Here is a 22,475-nt window from a genome sequence, read left to right on the forward strand (position 1 = left end):
TATTTCATTCTGTCATCACTCCATGTACTGGAAGCCCAAGTGGGGGAGGAGTTTTCAGTCCTCTGTATGATGGACAGTAGCAGCTTACTACATGCTGAACTCCTCCCCACATGAGAGGAGGTCACACATGGAGCCTGGTGTTCTGACTCCTGACAGGAAAGACATGTAATCATGTGACACATTAGGACTGAGAGCAGTGGCGTAACTATAGCTCGGTGGCGGGGAGGCGCAGAGAAAGTGTGGGCGCCAGGGATGGGGGCTATAGTTACCCGCTGCTGTCTGCCGGTACCTGGCCTTCCGTCACGGTCCTGTCTCTTCCGGCTCTGGCTCCTGCTGCTATAATGAAAACTGACACTTAGAAAATGGCAGCAGGAGCCGGCGGCGGGAGAGACGGGACCGTGACCGCAGATGCGGCCGAGCAGGTACAGGCATGGGGGGGGGCGCCGAGGGGAGCAGAGAGCTCCAGAGGTAGATCCCGCATCCCTCCTCCCCCCTGCGGGTAGAATGCACTCCCCCCTCTTGCGTGACCATGCGCACCAACATGATTTTGAACACGAGCACCGGTGAACGCGCGCACACCGGAGCTTTGAAGCTGGCTGTCTGCTTTATACATGGTTTTCACTGGAGGGGCTGCAGTCCTGCAGCCCAATAGCAGGAGCCGCCACTGTATATATATATATATACAGTCCAATTCTGCTGGCACTCACAAATACAATATATCAGCTTGCCCCCGATGCCACAGAGAATACTGTGTATAGCAATCCAAGTCCAGGACGGACAACAAAGCACTCAGGAGACGGTTTCTGCAACAATGATAGATGTATTGGGGACGTTTCGGGGGTATCAGCCCCGTCCTCAGCCCAATCCTACAGCCTGGAGTATATATTGAAGGATCTAATAAAGCACCAAAAATATTTTATCCATATCACTAGCTCATGATAACTTATAATGACCTTTCCATTGTTTTTATATTCTATAAACGTATCTTTATGTATCTTCCATCTTTCTGGCCAATTGATTCCACAGCTTGCTGCAACCTCATACAGATCGGTTATTTTGTTATGGAAATAGAGCTCTTTTGTATTTCTATTTTAGGATATATTCTATTATGTGTATCATTACATGGTTTTGGCTCTATACTTCTGCATCTCACTGTCCCATTTGACACAAATTGTGCATGATGTTATATTTCTCTCCCTCAGGATGTAACTATTGCAGCTGCTTGTGCTCCTCCAGGTGGGGGTCGCAATCCAGTAACGCCGCGCTTTATAAGACACTTCAGCATGCTGTGCCTGCCAACACCCTCTGAGCACAGCCTTAAACAGATTTTTCAGGTCAGTGGGTCCTTCAACACAACCAGAAAACAATTAAGTCAATTTTGTGTACTTCGAAATGCTTCAATAAGATTCCATTTGTCTTCCAAAGGAGAAACCACTTTATCCTTGGCTGAAAATTAGCAACTCAAGTACAATTAGTAGAAGAGCTGTAACAGGAGATTCGTGAATTATAGGTCATGCACACTTATGCACACTTATTTAGGTATATTTTCATATTCTGCTTTTAGGAACAGTTCAGAACACATAAAGGAAGAATAACAATCTCATGGCCTGCTTTGTACCACTGACTGGCTTCATCAATTCAACCTGTTCTACCCTTAAATAATGCTTGCTTAAGCCTCATTTGTTTTACATTCATGAGAGTAAAATACATCAGAACTTTATTGGATCTCTGTTTATTACATTTGTAATATTTGTGTGTTCCAATATGTTATATCATGTTTATATCTGTGTCTGCAATTATTGGATGACTGCAGTTATTTTATTATTATTATTATTATTAGTAGTAGTAGTAGTAGTAGTGGTAGTGGTAGTGGTAGTAGTAGTGGTAGTGGTATTAGTATTTTTTAATAAGGATAATCATCATAATTTTTTATCCAGCACTTTTTCCAATAGGACTTTTGTTTGGTGGAAGAGTTTCTGCCGCCAACTGCTGGGTACATTTACTAAGATGGGAGTTCTATTGAAGATGGGATGTTACCCATAGCAACCAATCAAATTCTATTTATTTATTTAGCACCTTGTTGAAGACAATAGATAGAATCTGATTTACCCCTGCTAACCAAATTGTGCTCTTAGAACACATGGATCCATATGGGTGGTACGAATGCTTTAATGCGTGGTTCCCAAACTTTTATGAAGTACAGCACCCTAGCTTATCAATATTGTTTTACATGTCATCCTTTGGATAAGTTATTTGAAGAGGAACATGATTTGCTTCTGATTATCCAATTTTAAGATTGAAAGCCAAAAATAGTGGTTTTGTCTATTAAATTGACCCCTGGGTACCACTGCACACAGTTTGGGAACCAACAGTTTTATGGTTAGCATCACTGCGTCACAGCACTGAAGTCATGAGTTTAATTCCCACCATGGCCATGACAAGGTAGAGTTTGCATATTCTTCCTGTATTAGTGTGGATTTCTGCCAGGTACTCCGGATCCTCCCACAGTCCAGAATTAAACTGTAGGTTGGCTCATGGCAATTATGAACTCTAGTGTGTAAGCATGTTTATGGCAGACCAGACGGCCCAAGTGGATCTTATCTGCTGTCAAATTCTGTGTTTCTATATATATGCCTAGAATGTGTTTAGCTAGAAATTCCCCAGTCCAAACAGTTCTTCTCTTCAGAAGTCTCAGACTTGTACACACTGCTACCGAGCAATACATGCAGAATTAAGTGGGTTACCATGATAACTCTTTAGATGTAATCGTTGTTTATATAAATATTTCTACAGGACCTAATTCCCTATATGTCAGTTCTTAATAGTGTAACTAGATATTTAAAATAAAATGTTTTTGTGTCCCCCTCCCTGACTTGGTAATAAAATTGCTACAGCTGTGCTGGTCTCCTCACTGAGAAGCCGCATGGGGATGCACAGACTCCCAACACTGGCGGTGTCCCCAGCTTTGGCTGAACATTAATGCAAGAACAGGAGTGGGACGATGAATAAGCAATTCGCTCTTTCAGATGCTTAAGCTCACAGCTGTGCAATTGAAGATACGATAGCTTCAATAAGGGGAAACTATGGCTTTTCAATAAAGCTATGCATAACCGCAATGGCCATGGATTATGTGCAAAAGGAGCAAAATAAAAATTCTGCATTAAACATAAGTGGTACTAAGGTCTAATTGTTTGTTTGTTAGATGGAGCGTCTAGTCTATAGAATCACCGGCTTGTCAGTTTCACTCACTGCAGCTGATCGGGAAATGAGATGTGTTTTTCTACCCATATTTACCTGGAACCAGATGGACAATTTTGAATAGCTCATTGTTTATATCTACACATTTTATCATTAATAGCCAGACAGATGGAGCGGCAAGCATCCTGTTTCTGGATCTGGAACCGCAGATGTCATATCTATTGTAGCATCATAAATTTAGTAATGGGGGTAAAACAAAAATCTGATGGAAACTAATCCTGTGCCAAACAAGTAATTAATTCAAAGTTCTCTGTATAAATCTATATTTTTTCAAGTCAAAGTGTAACACAGCTGTTGTTATTATTCGATATTGATTACATCCAACTTATGTAACGGGAAAGCACAACAGTAACAAACACTTGAGGCCAGACGGAGGGGTAGATGTATGAAGCAGTGATAAGGGAGGAGAAGCGAGCCAGAGGAGAAGTGGCCCATGGCAACCAATCAGCACTGAAGTAACATCTATAATTTGCATATTATAACATTATACAGAGCATCTGATTGGTTGCCATGGGCCACTTCTCCTCCGGCTCACTTCTCCCTTGTTAGTGCATTATACAGATGGAGCCACTCTCATATGAGCCGCTCTCGTCACGCCGATCACCAGCTCACGCCGGCAAATGGTGCGTGTGTACATGGGAGATGCTGCACACCCCATTTTCGTGAATGGACGCACGAGCGTTTCTGGCAGCTGGCACTGGCGACAACAAAGAGAGGGGCTCCATCTGTACATCTACCCCTGAGTTGTGTTTAAACCGACGGCATGCCATTCTATTATATATGTCAATCAGTTCTAGTCTGTTCAACATACGGCAAACAAATATGCCCACCCACAAGAAAAACACCCACATGGGGAAAGGTCTAGGGCAGTGGTTCCCAAACTTCTTTGAATCACGGCACCCTAGAGCAACAAAAAAATATTCAAGGCATCCATAGACCAAACATTTATTATTGAGAAATTCATAACCAAATATTAAATTAAGTAAATTATGTTTATATGTCATCCTTAGTGTCAGTTATGTGGCAAGGGACAGCATTGGGTTCTGTTTGTCCACATATATTATGATTGACAGCTACCAGCACTAGTTTTGCCTGTTAAATTGATCAGAAATTATTTTAATTGGTCCTGGACCACCAACCCGAAGGCACCCCTGCAAGTGTCCTGAGGCACCCCAGGTTGTCTAGGTGCACAGTTTAGAACAACTGATCTAGGGCCTTTCCCAAGCACCCCTAGGCTGGTGTGGGTTGGATAATAGACTTTAAATAAATAGTTTAGTATTTGTTATTTTTACTACGGTGGTACTGTCCCAGCAAGGCCTGGTGCTTCAAGGCTCACTGAGAATTGTACTGCACATTTAAAATGATACACCGTGCACAAAATACTTTGAGGTTCTCCCAACTCACACAAGTTGTACTGTGTAGATATACTATTTATGTGCAGTTCATTAGTTAAATGTACCAAGAAAAGTAGTAATACAGTTAGTACAGCCCATCGCAGTTACTGAGAACCCATGTGGGGTCTCACCACTGTTCTCCAATATAAAGCTGCTTCTGCACACACATTTTTACAGTTTATTTTTTGGGATGTGAAATACATATATTGTAAATGACAATATTTTCTAGAGGGAAATAGTAGTACTGTAACTCTATGATTTCTGTTTTCTGCATAAATAAATGTAGTAACTACAGTATATATTCTTGCTTTATGTAGGCAATCCTGAATGGCTTTTTGACAGATTTTCCTCAGGCAGTAAAGCAGAGCGCAACAAATATTGTGGATGCTGCAGTGGAAATTTACCATCGAATGAGTATTGATCTTCTCCCAACTCCAGCAAAATCCCATTATGTATTTAATTTACGTGATTTATCAAAATGTGTCCAAGGTACATTATTTCTTACCTTTACATATGTAAATGTTGTTAAAATAAGCATTAATTGGTATTATTTAATAGGCAGTACAAATGTGCCACTCAGTATTTTGTGGCATTATGACATTCTTGCATTACATCACTGTAGAGAAAAATCTTGTCATTGTAAAGTTTAGATTCATACAACTGATTATTTTGAATGTAATACCACTAGAAGTAGAATTATAAGGTACTGTATATAAGCTATCACAATTGTTAGTATTTTAAAAAATCGTTTCCCATATTAATTATCTGACACATCCAAAAACTCATATTAAGGGAAGTATTTTTTTGTTTACAATTTTTTTTATCTATTAATAACTGTACTTTGTTGTGAAACTATTGTGCCCAGGAATTAAACCAGGAATTTAAGGCCTATCGCATCTTTATGTTATGTTACTATGGTCTGGTTCCATACGTGTTTGGGGAGAAATGGGGTAGGGTTGTTGTTGTGAAATCCCTGGGTCCCTAATGTCCTCTGACCTTAGGCTTACTGCCTAGAGATGGCCCTGGCACCTTCAAATTATAAGACAAGCCCAGCCCAGCCCAGGGACCTAATGACTGACTTAATTATAATGCCTATGGGCCTAATGTCTGAATTTTCTGGTTCCTCTGGACTAACCATGGAGGTCTAGTGTGTAATAAATAAAGAGTGCATTACAGGGACTTGCCTTACCAGTCAACCTTGACGGGTACAAGAGGACCACCCAATGGAGCTCTATTGCTTGGATGTCTCCATTGTGCCCACAAGGGTCAGCATTACTTCCCTGCTGGGCCTCGGCCACATGAAAGACACTGTATTCACCTGGGCATCGGAGAGCAAGAATGTAATCATGTGCAAGAGCTGACACCAAGGCTTCCAAACTGCCTCCTCTTCTTTGACATTCTTCTGCTGAACTTTTCTGGCCATCAGCACTTTCTCTTCTTTGCATAGGGTATTCTGTCCTTGAGCCCAGCGACTTTCTCTCCTTTTTTTCCATTCAGTAGGTTTTCTTTTTTTTTTGTCTACTGTTTTTTCTATCAGTAGGATTTCTCTCCTCCCTCTTACGCTGCATTCTGACCACTTGTAATGGCTAATACAATCTGCAGTGAAGGGGTGGAGCTATGTTGTGGTGAGCAGTGATACTTTTGCTGTGGCTAGCTCATATTAGAAGACACACCAAGATCCACGATTGCCTCACAGGTCAATCTTGCAAAGCTGCACACTGATTGGCTTAGCTTGAATCTTATGAGATTGCTGCTCACCACAGTAAAGACAACAATTCTCATTGCCGTTGTCATTTTCTGCAACTAAGACTGGATTTGATCACCTTTGTGGCTCTTTATCAGAATCCAGCGCTTTGTGCAGCTTCATTTTCCCAGTGTTGATTGGCTCTGGATACCCTATTACAGGGGAGGATTAAGCAGCCCGGCCAATCAGGATGCTAGCGTAAAACTCCAATGCCAGCATCTCGATTACTGTCATGAAGAAGCCAGCAATGGAATCTTGACTGGAAGAATGCCAAAATTGTGTATGCCAGGGCGGGTTGGGCTAAGGAAGGGGTTAGGTTTAGGCACTAACAGGGGGATTTAGGGTTATAATTTGAGGGGGGTCAAGGTTAGAGTTAGGCTGCATGGAGGGATGGTTGGGGTTAGGTTTAGACTGCGGGTCGGGGGGGGGGGTAGGTTTAGGCAGTGGGGTACTGGGTTTAGGCACTAGCAGGGACGTTTAGGGTCATATAGGGTTAGGGGGCCAGGGTTGAAGGAAGTATACTTCGTATGCACAGCTGCAAACTTGTGTCACTTTGAAGTTAGAATACTGAAGATACTTGGCTGAAGTTTCAAAGAATGGTTCTATGCTACCACTTACTTCCACCCCCATTAATAACATTTCATTTGAATTCTGTAGTTAGTATATTCAGCTTGCATATGAATTAGTGGCGCTTGATTTATACAAAGAAAATCATTAAAATGGATTGGATGTTTGTCTCCAAGCTACAAATATATTTTCCTGTGTCTTAAATCCTAGCTGTTAACATCTTTTTTTTTTTTTTTTTATCAGAGGTTTTTTTTTGTTACTATGCCAGAATCACAGCTGCACAGACCACACAATTAAAACTTTAAATGTATTTTGCTATTAAAAAAAAATACAAAACATGCATTATTTTAATAAAATACAGTACAGTATTTTTAACAATTTACTTCATCTATGGTTTTTGCAAAACTGTATTAATCTTTTGCTTACATATTAAAGTATATGCATAGATACTGTATAATTAACTAACATCCTCATTAACATTCTACAGGTATACTTCAGTGTGATCCAGGATCTGTACGAGATCACAATCAGATTTTTAGACTGTTTTGTCACGAGTGCCAAAGAGTCTTTCATGATCGTCTTATCAACAGTGAAGACAAACAGTATTTCCATGCAATGCTGTCAGAGATGGCCAGTGAGTTATACTTTCACATGACCAGTCTACCATACGTAGCCACACAATGTGCGCAAATCTGCCATTTTGCAAATAGCACATCTGCTTTATGACATAATAGTAGTTTACTATTTTTGTTGGCAATGCATTAGTTCTAGATGCTCCCAAATGGAAATTACTTTCATCGAGTTCAGAAAACAAATAAATTGAGCCAGGGTTCTGTGCATAATAGGAATTACCTCTAATTCGAGTCATACAAGTACATCAGCGTGGTGATTCACGGATGCCGATCCAATCCATCAACTATTATTTGGAACTCTGTCAGGGAATCAGGGAAAACTACATTTTTGTCTGGAACCTGCAAGTCAGTGAATTCCGGCAGGCTCCACATAATGTGGAATTGGGGCAAACCATCCTAGATTTATGGTCCACTTAAAATTGCCATGTAACAGCCAGTTATGTTACCCATGCTAGTTCAAATTATGTGGCAGTTCTAGTGCACATGTGATTGGGATCCATCAGTCTAGCAAATCATAGCTTTCCATGATGACTGATAGTATGTGTAGTCTGATGCATGTTTGTGTGGCCTCATTAATAGGCATTAGCACTAAAGAGCTGGATCTTCCAGTATACAGTCATATAATACAGTGTGTCCTAACTCCCAAGTAAAGAATCTAGGGTGCCGGACGGGGTCCCGACGTCGGGATCCTGACTGTCAAAACACAGACAGCTGGGTGCCTGATTTCCACTGGCTAGAGGGAGAATAGAATAGGTGGTGAGTGTAGCGAGCCACCGTGCCCGCAGCGTGGCGAGCGCAGCGAACCCACAATGGGCTTTGTTGCGCTCACCATGCTGTCTGAGTCCGGCCAGTCGGGATCCCGACATCGGGATCCTGACTGTCAGACCCCTATATCACACCTAAGAATCTGTGTTCACTGCTGAGCACCTGAGAGGCCCTAACTCTAAAACTTTAGTTCCACAGATTAGAGCTATTGCTATAGTTATTGTAGCTGCAGATGTTTGTCCAATTATCCTTCTGTGTAAATAAATAGATTACTTAGTTATCTGTCTTTGTCAACTGTATTACTAAATGTATTTCATTATTTGCAGGTAAACATTTTGGTGTTCAGATTGATCCAGGATACTTTGTTACAAAGCCAATTATTTTTGGTGATTTCATTAAGGTACAAACATTTTGCTCTGACTATCATAGTGACCACATACAGGGCAGTAGAGCGCCTGGCTGGGCCCAGGTACTTTTCAGGGGGTGTGGACTAATTGAGGATGGCATGGCCTTAGAATAAAATAAAGAAAAAATAATACTTTAAGAACCTCCCTGGCCACGCTGCAGCCCAGCACAAAGCATCATGTTCTGGGTAGAGAAAAGCTGCTGCAGCTGCTGCTACTGCTAGGTAACGGGAGTCCCACTGGGCCCCTCCTTTAGGCCTGGGCCTGGGTAATTATTATCCCCTCTCAGCGCCCATGACCACATACTGTACATTACCAGAAACATTTACAGTACATGTGTTGCAAGAAAACATCCTAACACACAGTAACATAGAATTTGATGGCAGACAAGAACCATTTGGCCCACCTAGTCTGCCCTAAAAACATGTACACAGTTACACAACACTGTGTTTTTTTTTGTAGGGATCCAATTAGCATACCAGTATATTTTTGGTTTGTTGGAGGAAATCAGGGTACCAGTAGCAAGAAATGGAAGAATATACAAACTCCACACAATTTATGGTAATAGAACCCAGGACCTCAGTGTTATGAGGCACTAATGCTATCCATTATACCATCCATACTGCCACATGCTGATACAGAGCCCCTCAGAAAAAGCATGACCAGCCTTTGGAGCACATTGCTCTCGCAAAATCAGAAAAATGTCAGCTATAGCATTCTATTGCTCATATATGTCCAGTTACACTAGAGTTTCCCAGCTATGTTATTCAGAGATAACAGTCATTTTCCTTTCGTGAAGTCCTGAGATTATAATAACTACATTAAAAAGAGTACAACACATTTAGATATGCATGGCTAAAACAATAGGAACTCTGACTCTGAAATAATACAAGTAGGAAACTCCTTTGATTGTATCAAATGATGTCATATCTGATTACAATATGCAAATGATTTATTATCATGATTGCTGTTAGTATTATTGGAAAATTGTACAACCACACATAATACCACACATAATATTGATGTAACTGTACTTCTATAACGATTGACATATGTTTACCTTCATTGTGCAATTATAATTTGATGCCTCAATACAATAAAAATTGTAAAAAAAAAAAAAAAAGAAGAAGAAATGCACGGCTAAAATATTCTCACTGAAAAGTTATTTATTGATTTTTCTTCTTTAATATTTAAAGTGTGTTTATGGTAAATAAATGCACTCTATTAGTAAAAAATATACATAACTGCATCCACATACCGATCCCTACGCACGCGCGCAAACACACACACACACACGCGTATAGAGTTACAATGTGTTTTGTGCTGTAATCATATAAGCTTCTTCATCTGCTGTACTTGTTAGCTCGTCATGCACTTTCTCCTTTTTAGGTTGGAGCTGACAAGGCTGACAAGGTTTATGAAGACCTGACTGATATGGAGAAGATTAGATCAGTATTGCAGGACTATTTGGATGATTACAATCTGACCAATGCTAAAGATGTCAAGTTGGTGTTTTTTCAGGATGCAGTAGAGCATGTCTCCAGGTACGGTACCATCCTCCAATGGAGGAAAAATCATTTGACGGTGAGTGTGGACACATGTGAGCGGATGTGTAAGAGTACACATCCTCTTGCATAGTAGCGCGGGGATTCAGATGGCGCGGGGAGGGGTGCGCTTTCGTCGGGGGGGGGGGGGTTTACCTGCTCGCTAGTCAGAGAATATACGCAGCCTAATGACACGGGTCTGAATCGGGCCCTTAGTCACACACATTGGGCCTAATTCAAACCAGATCACAAAGCACATTTTTAGCAACTGGAGAAAGCATGTGCACTGCAGGTGGGGCAAATGTAACACGTGCAGAGAGATATATTTGGGTGGGGGGATGTCCAAATTGATATCTGAATGGCTGTGTAAATATAATACAGCCAGTATTTACCCTGCACAGAAACAAAATACAGTAAGTCACCCAAATCTATCGCTCTATACATGTGTTACCTTTGCTCCACCTGCAATGCACATGGTTTTATCAATTCACTAAAAACTGTGCTTCGCAATCAAGTCTGAATTAGGCCCAAGTTTTAGGTGGCATGAGCATTACATAGCTTAAACTTTCCATTCACAATGAGGGCACGTGTGGCTTGCTAGTTTTATGAGGTTAGTGTTATTGTCATGAAATATTTTTGGTCTCGGGGCTCATATTCATATCCGTATCTGATACCATGTCTAATTTAAAGAGCTTTATGGTAGTAAATCCTGGGTTTTGTCTCCCAGTCAGCTTTCTCCCGTAGGTCCCAAATACAGCACTTTCAGGTAACATACTGTAGCTGTTGTGCTGTAATAACACAGTAAGCAAATATTGATATGCTTCAGAATCCCTTAATACATACTATTGAATGCAGGAATCAATGGGAACCATGAAAACTTACAGATTTCTTTGACTTCCTAGCAAGCTATCCCTTCACCAGGGCCAGAATAACCAGAATAACAATGGCACGGATGGAGCTGCAGCTCCAGGCCTCCATGTAAAAACAGGTACATCATGCTGGTAGCATGATGATCACCAGACAGACACCAGCTGGCCACGTCGTTGGCCATAAACCAAAAAATTGCCTTCCTAGTTTACACATTTATGTAATTTTTGTACTTCTATATATTTAGGGAGATATTGGAGCTTATAGTATATGGGTTTGAAATACCTACATGGCATTGGCCTCACCTCCTCCACTTCTCATAATAGGTCCTTGAACATTTCCAGGCCCATAAGGCCTTTAATCTGGCCCTGCCCTTAACCACTGCCCCTAATACAGTATTACCTCTATTGTTACTGTCTAGTGATAACCAGTCTAAACCATTACTATCTACTGATGAAGTGGCGGTCTGCTGGTATGGCCAATCACAAAATGACCTGGGAAAGAGCTTTGCTGCCAATTGCAGAAATATGTTCGCTTTATGGTGTTCTCTCCTTAGATGAAAAATCCCCAAGAATTTTGCTAGATACATGTTAAAAATCAAGAGTTTACCTTCTGTATTGAATGCAGTATATTTATATATAAATGGATCAAACATCCTAATAGTTCTAGAATGCTCACAGGCTCAGCAGTGATTCCAGATTGTTAACATCAAGAGTCAAAGCTGTAATGGTGACATTTTTTTACTTTTATTCTCAGATTTTATAAAACACTATATGCACATTGCAATAGGATATTATCCATTACCCATATGTAGGAGAGCCTGAGGGATAGAGGAAATGAGATTCAGCTAAATAATGCAGATAGGGATTAGAAGGCACAAGGATATATTCATGGACTTTATTCATTATAAATATATATATATATATATATATATATATCCTGACGAAGGGGGCAAGACCTCCGAAACGTAGATTAAAGGTTTTTCACCAAGTACAAGCGTTTGAAGTCCCTGAGTGCCGCCGACGACGAGGAGGGTATATATATATATATATATATATATATCATATTTTACAAAAGGTAATGTGGATCACTTAAATAATTAGTAAGAGAATTTCAGGAGAGGTTGGAAAAAGTATAATTCAGAGACTCAAAATAACATAGAGTTAAAATCATGAATAAAAACAGTCAGGAACTCAACAAAGGAGGCCAAGCCATCCCCAGTGGTTCATTTCCTTTATTTGGGAGGAACAGACATTACACATAAGGAAGAATAGTTTTTGAATAGGCTTATAAATAAAGAAATCAGCTATGCTTAGACAGACAAGTAACAAGGTCAGAGAGGTCATGAATGTAGCTCCCATGGTAATTCAAAACAGACTTCCAGAATTCCAATTTGAATTAAATAATTAATTCTCAAGTCTTTTTATTTTAGATGGCTTGATTAAGAATGTGAATATTTGTACAGAAATGTTACATACTGGTTTTATTTGCAAGTTGGTCACTGTTGAGTGCAGGTAAACCAGAGTAAATGTTTGTCTCTGTAATAGTAAAATATTTCCCAGCCTATTCATGGATGATCAAAAGTTAAACTATAATAATAATAATAATAATGATGATAATAATAATAATAATAATAATAATAATAATAATAATAATAATAATAATAATAATAATAATAATAGTGTTAATAAATAATATAACTAATTTATAAATTAATTCATAAATAAATTTTTAATCGCCCATCACATGGCTGGAAATTACAAAGATGGACATTTACTGTAACAGAAATATTATTACAAAAATAATTTATATTTTCCTTTTACATTTGCCCCTGGAGTGACCATATATAACTGATAATCTTTCATTTACGGTCATACTGGATTCCACTTATCTTTTGTAGGTGACAAACAATGGCCCTTATTCAGATCTGATCACAGTACAAATTTGTTCTCAAAATAGGCAAAACCATGTGCACTGCAGGTGGGGCAGATGTAACATGAGTTAGATTTCTGAGTTATTTTGTTTCTGTGCAGGGTAAATACTGGCTACATTATTTTTACACTGCAATTTAGATTTCAGTTTCAGCACACCCCACCCATGTAACTCTCTCTGCACATGTTACATCTGCCCCACCTGCAGTGCACATGGTTTCGCCCATTTTGAGAACAAATTTGTCTGCGGTCAGATCTGAATAAGGGCCAATATTGGCTACCTTTTAGCAAGTAGTGGCACAGACTATACTCTTTAACAAGTAGTGTTTTTCCGTAAATAGAAATTTAGTTTGATCAGGTATCAATTGCAGAAATATGTTAGCTTTATGGTGTTTATTATTATTGGTTAATTATTATTATTTCTAATTGTATGTTGCCAAATCTGTATACATAGTTTCATGTGCATTACTTTCTATAGGAGTTCAAAAACCATTTGAAAAGGTTTTTGGGAAAATTGTATATGTAGGCAAAATATTGCTTTTTATCAGGTACATCATCACTATATTCACAGTTTTTATGACATTACTAAATATTTATTAACATCTATTACCCCAATAGTACTTTGAGGATAAATAATTGTACATCTTTTATTGTGTGCCTTTGTATGAACTGGCTGTAAATGAACTGTCTTTTATTTGTAGGATTGCTCGCATGATTCGTCAGGAAAGGGGAAACGCTCTTCTGGTCGGTGTTGGTGGAACAGGCAAACAGTCCCTCACCAGACTTGCTGCTCATATCTGCGGTTACAAGTGTTTCCAAATAGAGCTTAGCCGAGGGTACAATTATGACTCTTTTCATGAAGATCTAAGGAAACTATACAAAATGGCTGGGGTGGAAGACAAGGATATGGTTTTTCTCTTTACTGACACACAGGTAATCATAAGTCACCAGATAGAGGAACATATTCAGACCCGATTCGGTTGCAATTGACCTTTTTTTATAACAATTTTTTTAAATTCAGTTTTTTTTTTTACACATTATATATCACATAGCAAGAACAATCGTCTTCCCATAACAGTGTTAAATTAGCCATTAAAACAAACACAGTGACAGCCCAAAAATTTGTCTTGGTGGCTTGTGTGAACCTGGTTCCATATCCTCCAACCCCATTCACCCCTTCTGTTACTTTTTAATTCCTGCACATGTTTCAGAGTCGCAGTGTGCAAGTGCCACAATGCTGCTGGTGTCAAGTGAGCATTGTGCACTTAGCAACTGCCCCATTGACAGGCTGCATGCATTTGGGGGTGAAGACGGGAAGCGGATTTCAAAATGCAGGAATCGGATCTGAGAACCTGGCATTAGCATAAATTCTCAGATCCATGTCTACCAAACACCAGTAGAAGCTCCAGAGGTGGGGCAGCAGTGCAGTCCAAAATTCAGATAGTCACACCAGCTGCCAGGCCCAGAGTTGTCTGTGTTTTACATCATAGGGCCTGTTACATGAAATTAGGAAAACCACCATAAAATTATAAAAATTATATTACTTAAGTAGTATGCAACATGTCTTAACATGATAACTGTAATGTACTTTTTTTTTTAAATCAACAGCTTTTCCCTAGAAAAGGAAGTTTGACTGCAAATTTCTTCTTACCTGCTTAGTCCTTGTGGCTCACCTGCTTAGTCATTGCGGCTCACATTTTAGTCCTTGCGGCTTACTTTTTAGCTCTTGTGGCTCATTCGCTTAGTCCTGGTGGTTAACCTTCTTAGTTCTTGCGTCTCACATGCTTACTCATTGCGTCTCACCTGCTTATTCCTTGTGGCTCACCTGCTTAGTCCTTGCAGCTCACTTTTTAGTCCTTGTGGCTCACTTGCTCAGTTCTTGCGGCTCAACTGCTTGTTCCTTGTGGCTCACCTGCGTACTACTTGTGGCTCTGATGATACTACATGTGCTGAAGACTCAGGCCACATTTTTTCATACATTAGCTGTCATGGTTACAACCAGTAGAAAACTTAAACAGTAAAAGAGATAACTTGCAGTGTGAACTATTTATACATGAGAAACATATTTTTGTGGACGTTGCATAAAAATTTCTAGACCTAAGCAGTTTTGTCATTTTGTGAATTTCATGCATTCAGTAATATATTCTATTATCCCCAATACTTAGTTTAACTGGATTAATAAATTATGCACTGTCTACTTTATTTTCTAGTTTTGTAATGTAATAAGTAGGTAACACTATTTTTGACATATAAAAAAGTAAGTGTATGACCTCGTTTTCTTTGGGTACGCTTGCATTTCTTAATGAGTGTCTTGTATGTATGTAGCATACAGTAGATATAAAATTTTGTTCTAAAGATAGTACATGGATTTCTGTAAGTAATGTAACCTTCTGAAACCTATAGATTGTTGTGGAGGAGTTCTTGGAAGACATCAATAATATGCTCAATTCTGGGGAGGTTCCTAACTTATTTGAGAAGGATGAGCTCGAGTTTGTATTGGCAGCGACCCGACCAAAGGCAAAAGAAGCTGGCATTAATGAAGGAAACCGGGATGAGGTACACTTTCTCAAAAATACAGTATATACTGTATGTTGTTTTAGTGTTATCATCACAATTGTATTTCAGGTCATAGGGTGGTATTCAGAATCCCTTAAATTAATATATAAATAACTTTCATCCAGTGGCTCCCATACATTTTAATAGTGTGACACACTAGCCGTGGGAACACTTTCATGATGCATCAATGTCAGTGTAATAAATAAATCTTGAATTTTGAATACAAAACCAAGAAAATTCTTAGCACAATCATTTAAGTTTCACTAGCACTCTTAAGGATTGGTTCACAAGCAGTTGACTTCCATTGAGCTATAAATGACAGATAAATGACACAACATATAAACTACATAAATGCAAACTCAACATCTTTCATATTATAGTTGTATAGTGTGTACCTGGCAAATATCTTACATGTTTTTTATGGAACTATGAATCTGTGCCTCACCTTTCTTGCCAGAACAGCTTTGGTTAACCTGAAAATGATTTAGAATAAGTTCATTATTTGTATTTCCCTGCCAGACTGCATAACAATCACAAGTTATATACTGCTCTATTAGCAGCAATTACTTCTTTTTATCCTTAGTTAATCTTGCACTTATTTCATGAATTGTAAATCACAGCAGGCCATTTCCATTACTAGGCAATCTTCCTTGCTCTCAGCATATACAGAACAGAACTTTCCACTTTGAGAAATATTATCATGGCAGGCCACAAGTAATAAAAGTGTAGATTATATATAAAGGGAGGGTCACAGTCTTTCCTCTCATAAGTTGCAAAGATGCTTTGTTCAGCTAGATTCACTTTCCTCTAGGTTCTCCTCCATCCAGCACAATGATGGACAATAAGTGGCTGGGCGCCACATGTGGCCATCTCAGCCTTCAATTGCACTTTGTTATACTGTAGTTCGAAGACTTGTTCAAAAGTTTTGCGCATGTGTTTCTACAGATAGGTGCATCTTTTAATTTATGAAATATATTAGTTAGCTTACTACTACTACACAGGGCCAGGCTTGTTGGAAATCCATGGTCCTCAGCTACAAAATGGGCTATGTCAGAAATGACAGGGGAAGGGGGGGGGGGGGTACGTGCCCGGGTGCCCCCCCCCCAAATCCGCCCATGACAGTCAGTAAGTATCTTCTGTCTGTGGTTTAACAGTAGGCTACTTAGAGCACAAACGTCTCAATGGATCTGCGTGAATGATTTTTTTATATATCTGTAATCAAGTTAGACATATTGCCCTACTCATAACAGGTATGGACTAAACAGTCACTCCAGTATAACATAATGGGCGATATTTAATTTTTATATCACATGCAGTCTGCTGTCTAAAGTGATGGGAGATTGCGGGGCGATATTCACTTGATCTTATTTATTGTACATATCACACTCATTATAGTCAGGTTTAGTGGCTACTCTAAACCAAACTAATGGGCATACCATGAAAAGTTTCATTTGAGTGCTAAAATGGGTGACTCTTCGCACATTTTACCTCACCACCACTGGAATTTAAAAAAATATGGTGTTGGGAAACCTGTTAGTAGATTGGACAATATCATTGATGCTTAAATTGAACAAATATAAATGTATGCTTCCCCAAATCCATATCATTCAGATTTAAAATATACTTCTGGGTGTTATTCCATTACTTGGTGTTTATGCATTAAAGATTGAATTTGTCTGTGTACTGTAGTTTGAAGCACCCCTTAATATTTTTTTCTATTCTGATTGCAAACAAGGTGTTTCAGTATTTTATCAACCGTGTGCGTCAGAAACTGCACATTGTGTTGTGTATGAGTCCAGTTGGGGAGGCCTTCAGAGCACGATGTCGAATGTTCCCTTCACTTGTCAATTGTTGCACCATTGATTGGTTTGTGCAGGTTAGTAATTCTAAGACATAGGTAATATTTTTTTTAGGAATATTATTATATTATTTGTAATCTGATAGCATTCTTTCATATTATATATTATTTTTTGTATTATTATTACAAAGGTACCAAAAAATGTATGACTTTATACGTTTTCCTGTTGTGCAACTTTTTACCTACAGTAGTATGAATATGACCTCCATACTTCAACTGCCTTTAAATATCTGCTACTTTATTGAGGTTCTCCCTATGTATCTGTTAAAGCTCAGCATCTCCTCCCCATCCTCTCAAACCTCTTTTGTTTGGGAACAGTGCTATACAGTATATGTTACAATGGCATTCTAGATTCTAACCACGGCCAAGAAGCCCTGTCAATTTATTCTAGACAGTATTAAAGAATTCTGTCTGATTGGTGTTACATCAGTGGCGTACTGTACCTAGATATTCGTAGGCCCCATAGCAAAAGTTTGTAAGGGCCCCTTATTTAGCAACTGATGGTGATAAATGTATGTAAAACATATTACTTAGACAGCAAAGATGGGCCCCCTTCACCTCTGGGCCCCATAGAAGCTGCACCCCTTGCACCTATGGTAGTTACGCCCTTGTGTTGCATCAACCCCTTTAGTGGTGGGGGTTTTTTTTGGGAGCGCTCCCCACTGGGCGAGTGTTTTATGGGAAACGCTCCCTTTAAAAAACCCACCACCGCCTACCTGGGTCCGGGCAGCGCCGCTGAACTGTCACTCAGCGGCTGCCCGAACCTGCCCCCCCCAGCACTGCGTCCCTTTCCCCGGCAGCCGGCTTGTCATAAGCCGGCGCCGGGGACTTCATACAAAACCCGGAGGGGAGGGGGGAGGAGGAGGGAGCCAGAGGTGCCGCAGAGGGGAGGGAGTCGGGAAGCACTGAAGCTGACTGAGTCCAGTAAGTGAACTCAGCAGCGCTGCCCGGCTGTAAACAGTGGCAATCCCAAGAATTTTCCGGGCTTGCCAGACTGGGCACTGAGGTACAGCCCGGAAAATTCTCGGGATTGCCACTGAAGAGGTTAAACACTTACGGCGGGGCTACATTATAAATGATGGCAGCTATTGCTAGACTTGTGAACATGAGACAAAGCTTTCTGAAAAATAAAAATCCCTACTAGCCCAGGTCCACAAAGTTCTAGAATGTATATTGAACCTAACCTATTAGTAAATACCTCTGGGTAACAGTATCAAAAATATGATTATTTCTTAATTGTAGGTTATTCATATTAAGAACATTGAAATATTCACAGGAACAATTATATATTCACAATTTGAATGTACGCATAAAAAATATTTATAATTTCACATTCAAAATATAGTAATAAGAAGACTGCAATTAGCTATATAACGTGCATATAAATATTCAAATGTAAAGTAAAACCTACACAATTAATATATTATTCATCATACAAATATTATTAATATATCACTATTATATACTGGTTGAGTATCCCATATCCAGATATCTGTAATCCAAATTATTCTAAAAACCATAGTTTCCAGAATGTATTTTTTTTTTTGCAAAAAGCACCACTGGGGACATGATATGTAACTGGCACTACTGGGGACATGATATGTAACTGGCACTAGTGGGGACATGATATGAAACTGGCACTAGTGGGGACATGATATGTAACTGGCACTACTGGGACATGATATGTAACTGGCACTACTGGGGACATGATATGTAACTGGCAGTAGTGGGGACATGATATGTAACTGGCACTACTGGGGACATGATGTGTAACTGGCACTACTGGGGACATGATATATAACTGGCACTACTGAGGACATGATATGTAACTGGCACTACTGGGGACATGATATGTAACTGGCACTACTGGGGACATGATATGTAACTGGCACTACTGGGGTCATGATATGTAACTGGCACTACTGGGGACATGATATGTAACTGGCACTACTGGGGACATGATATATAACTGGCCCTACTGGGGACATCTGTAACTGGCACTACTGGTAACATGATATGTAACTGGCACTACTGGGGACATCTGTAACTGGCACTTCTGGAGACATGATATGTAACTGGCACTAAATATGTACAAGAAAATGATTGCTTGTCACTCAAATTCAGGGCCTGAGATAGTACACAAACTTTGTTTCACGTTTTGAGACCTTGTTTTATGTATAAATAAAATATATTTGTGTGTATTTCATGTGTTTGATGTGTTTGTACAACATAAATGCATTTTTTGTGCACACATGGATTCTGTCCTCAAGATACCTCATTGAAATATTGTAAAGCGCAACAGAAGCTGTTGCGCTATATAAGAAACTGTAAATAAATAAATAAAAATATAAAAATATTCTAAAATACGAAATATTCAATTATCCAAAATGCTTCTGGTTCCAAGCATTTGGATACGGGATACTCAATCTGTACTCTGTTATATAATTAAAGTTGAGCAATTGTATGTGTATAATATAGCTGAAAAAATAAATGTACTTTTGTGTTGTGGAGATGTGAAATATTTTCCCTGTTGGGATTTTATATTGCAGTGTCTTACATTTTTATGGATAATTACACACAATAAAATCGTACTGTGAATAGGAACAAAAATGCAGAATTTTTCTATGAAATATAGCTTTAATTTAATTAATATGAGCCAGTCAACATAACAGTGAGCAATTCCAATGTATTAATTTTGAGCTATAATTTTCCTGATACACAGGCAATTAGTTCTGATCATTCACAGCCTAATACAAACTATACTGTACCATGATAATCACCTTATTCCACAATGCATTTCTAGTTATGCTAATTGCTCTTTGAGTAGTACTGATCTTGCCACAAAGACTTTTATTGCTTTCTTAGAATTTTCTAATCTGTAAAAGTAATATATAAAAACATAATTAATGGCATCAATTCAGTGTAAGTCTTTATTAAGAGCTTAACATACGGTATCAGCAACCTTTAAATCACATTTGTGCCACGGGATTTGCCTCGAAACACTCAAAATATATATTTGTTTCAAAGTTAAACTTAAGGAAATATATTTCAAATACATGAGGAAATCTGTTTGATTTTAGTTGCTTTTATATGGATATCTGGAATTGTAATATGACATCTGGAATTCATTGTAAAGTATTATTATTATAATTATTACCAGTAATTTATATAGCGCGCACATACTGTAGTCTGCAGCACTTTTCATTGAATATTTGAACATTCACATCAGTCCCTGCCCCAGCGGAACTTACAATCTATATTCCCCACCACACGTACATGCACACACAGACATTATAGGGTTAATTTTGTTGTAAGCCAATTCACTTATCACTATACACAGTACACAGAGGAAACCCACACAAACACAGAGAAAATATACCAGGGTTGCCAACCCTCCCGGAATGGCCGGGAGGATCCCGAAAATCGGGTCCTCCTCCCGGCCCCCCGGAAAGGGGGGCAACCCTCCCGGATTCCGGCTGTCCCCTTCCCCCCTCATGTACCTGGTGGTGGCGGAGGCTTTAAATTGCTGCGATTCGCAGCATTTCATCAAAAGGGCGCGGGGCTAAATATGCAAATTGTGCATATTTAGTCCCGCCCCCCATTGGAGACCCGCATATTGCGGTATTTCCATTACTGGGGGCAGGGACTGATGATGTCTTCATCAGGCCCCGCCCCCAGAAGTGATGTTGACAGTCTCCTCTCCGGGGTTCTCCCGGAGAGGAGATTGTAAAAGTCGGTAACCCTGGAATATACAATATACAAACTCTGCACAGTAAGGGCCATGATGAGAATCCCATGACCTCGGTGCTGTGAGAGTAATGCTAACCATTACACCGTCTACTCGTACTAGGGTGTGAGAATCAGAAAGTGAGAGATTTTGGGAGAGTTTTCACATTTTTTTAAAGCGGCAATCATTTACATAGAAAAATCAACCTGTTTTTTTTTTTTTCAGTGTAGATTGCCGCTTTAAAAAAATGGGAAACCGCTTCCAAAATCTCTCACTTTCTGATTCTTGCACCCTATTACATTTGGCCCACTGATTCTAATGTAATTAACCAAATAATATTACAAAGGAGACTTGTGATTTATTTTTCCCTTGATTTGACTTGCAGTGGCCTAGAGAAGCACTGCTTTCTGTCTCCCAAACATTTTTCACCAATGTTGACCTTGGCAGTGAAGAAATGAAGGAGAAGTTTTCTGAAATGTGTGTGGAGATTCACATGAGTGTCACTGAGATGGCTGACCGCTATTACGCAGAACTGAGGAGACGATATTACACTACTCCTACGTCATATTTAGAGTTAATAAACCTTTACCTGTCCATGTTAGGTGACAAAAGGAAACAGCTGATTTCGGTAAGATCTGCATTTAAAAAAATATATATATATATTTGTTCTTCCATGTTTGAACTATTTTTTATTTTTAGAAATAACTGCAGTATTTGTAATTAAAGTGTTTATTTACTAACACTTGGAGAGAGAGATAAAGAGGACCGAGATAAAGTACCAGCCAATTAACTTCTACTTGCCATGTTAAGCTTGGTACACACTGGGCCTTATTCGAGTTCACTCTTTCTGACAAAATCCTTCTTAGATGGACAAAACCATGTGCACTGCAGGGGGGCAGATGTAACATGTGCAGATAGAAATAGATTTGGTGATTTTTTGGGTGATTCTTTGCAGGGTAAATACTGGTTGGTTTATTTTAACACTGCAATATAGATCTCACTTTGACGTAAAACCCCACCCAAATCTAATTAGATCTGCACAAGTTACATCTGCCCCCCTGCAGTGCACATGGTTTTGTCCATCTAAGAAGGATTTTATCTGAAAGAGTGAACTCGAATAAGGCCCACTATGTGATTTTATGGACAATTTATTGTTGCGATGTGAATCATTGACATTGTATAGTGTACACGCACTATATGCGTGCTTCTCCGGGTTGTAAATGACATA

At 39.3% G+C, this 22,475-nt stretch overlaps 1 protein-coding gene across 1 annotated transcript in view; it reads left to right on the plus strand.

Moving 5' to 3' along the window:
• The window catches only part of DNAH6 (dynein axonemal heavy chain 6), a 270,855-nt gene that overhangs the window by 138,477 nt on the left and 109,903 nt on the right, over nucleotides 1-22,475 (plus strand). Inside the window, 9 exon segments of the mRNA XM_083177142.1 lie at nucleotides 1,203-1,334; nucleotides 4,970-5,141; nucleotides 7,451-7,597; nucleotides 8,687-8,760; nucleotides 10,154-10,308; nucleotides 13,808-14,039; nucleotides 15,510-15,662; nucleotides 17,398-17,538; nucleotides 21,633-21,875. Of these exon segments, the coding sequence (XP_083033268.1) occupies nucleotides 1,203-1,334; nucleotides 4,970-5,141; nucleotides 7,451-7,597; nucleotides 8,687-8,760; nucleotides 10,154-10,308; nucleotides 13,808-14,039; nucleotides 15,510-15,662; nucleotides 17,398-17,538; nucleotides 21,633-21,875 (1,449 nt within the window).

This window comes from Crinia signifera, chromosome 1, assembly GCF_055691185.1.
Source record: "Crinia signifera chromosome 1, ASM5569118v1, whole genome shotgun sequence".
Classification (NCBI taxonomy): domain Eukaryota; kingdom Metazoa; phylum Chordata; class Amphibia; order Anura; family Myobatrachidae; genus Crinia; species Crinia signifera.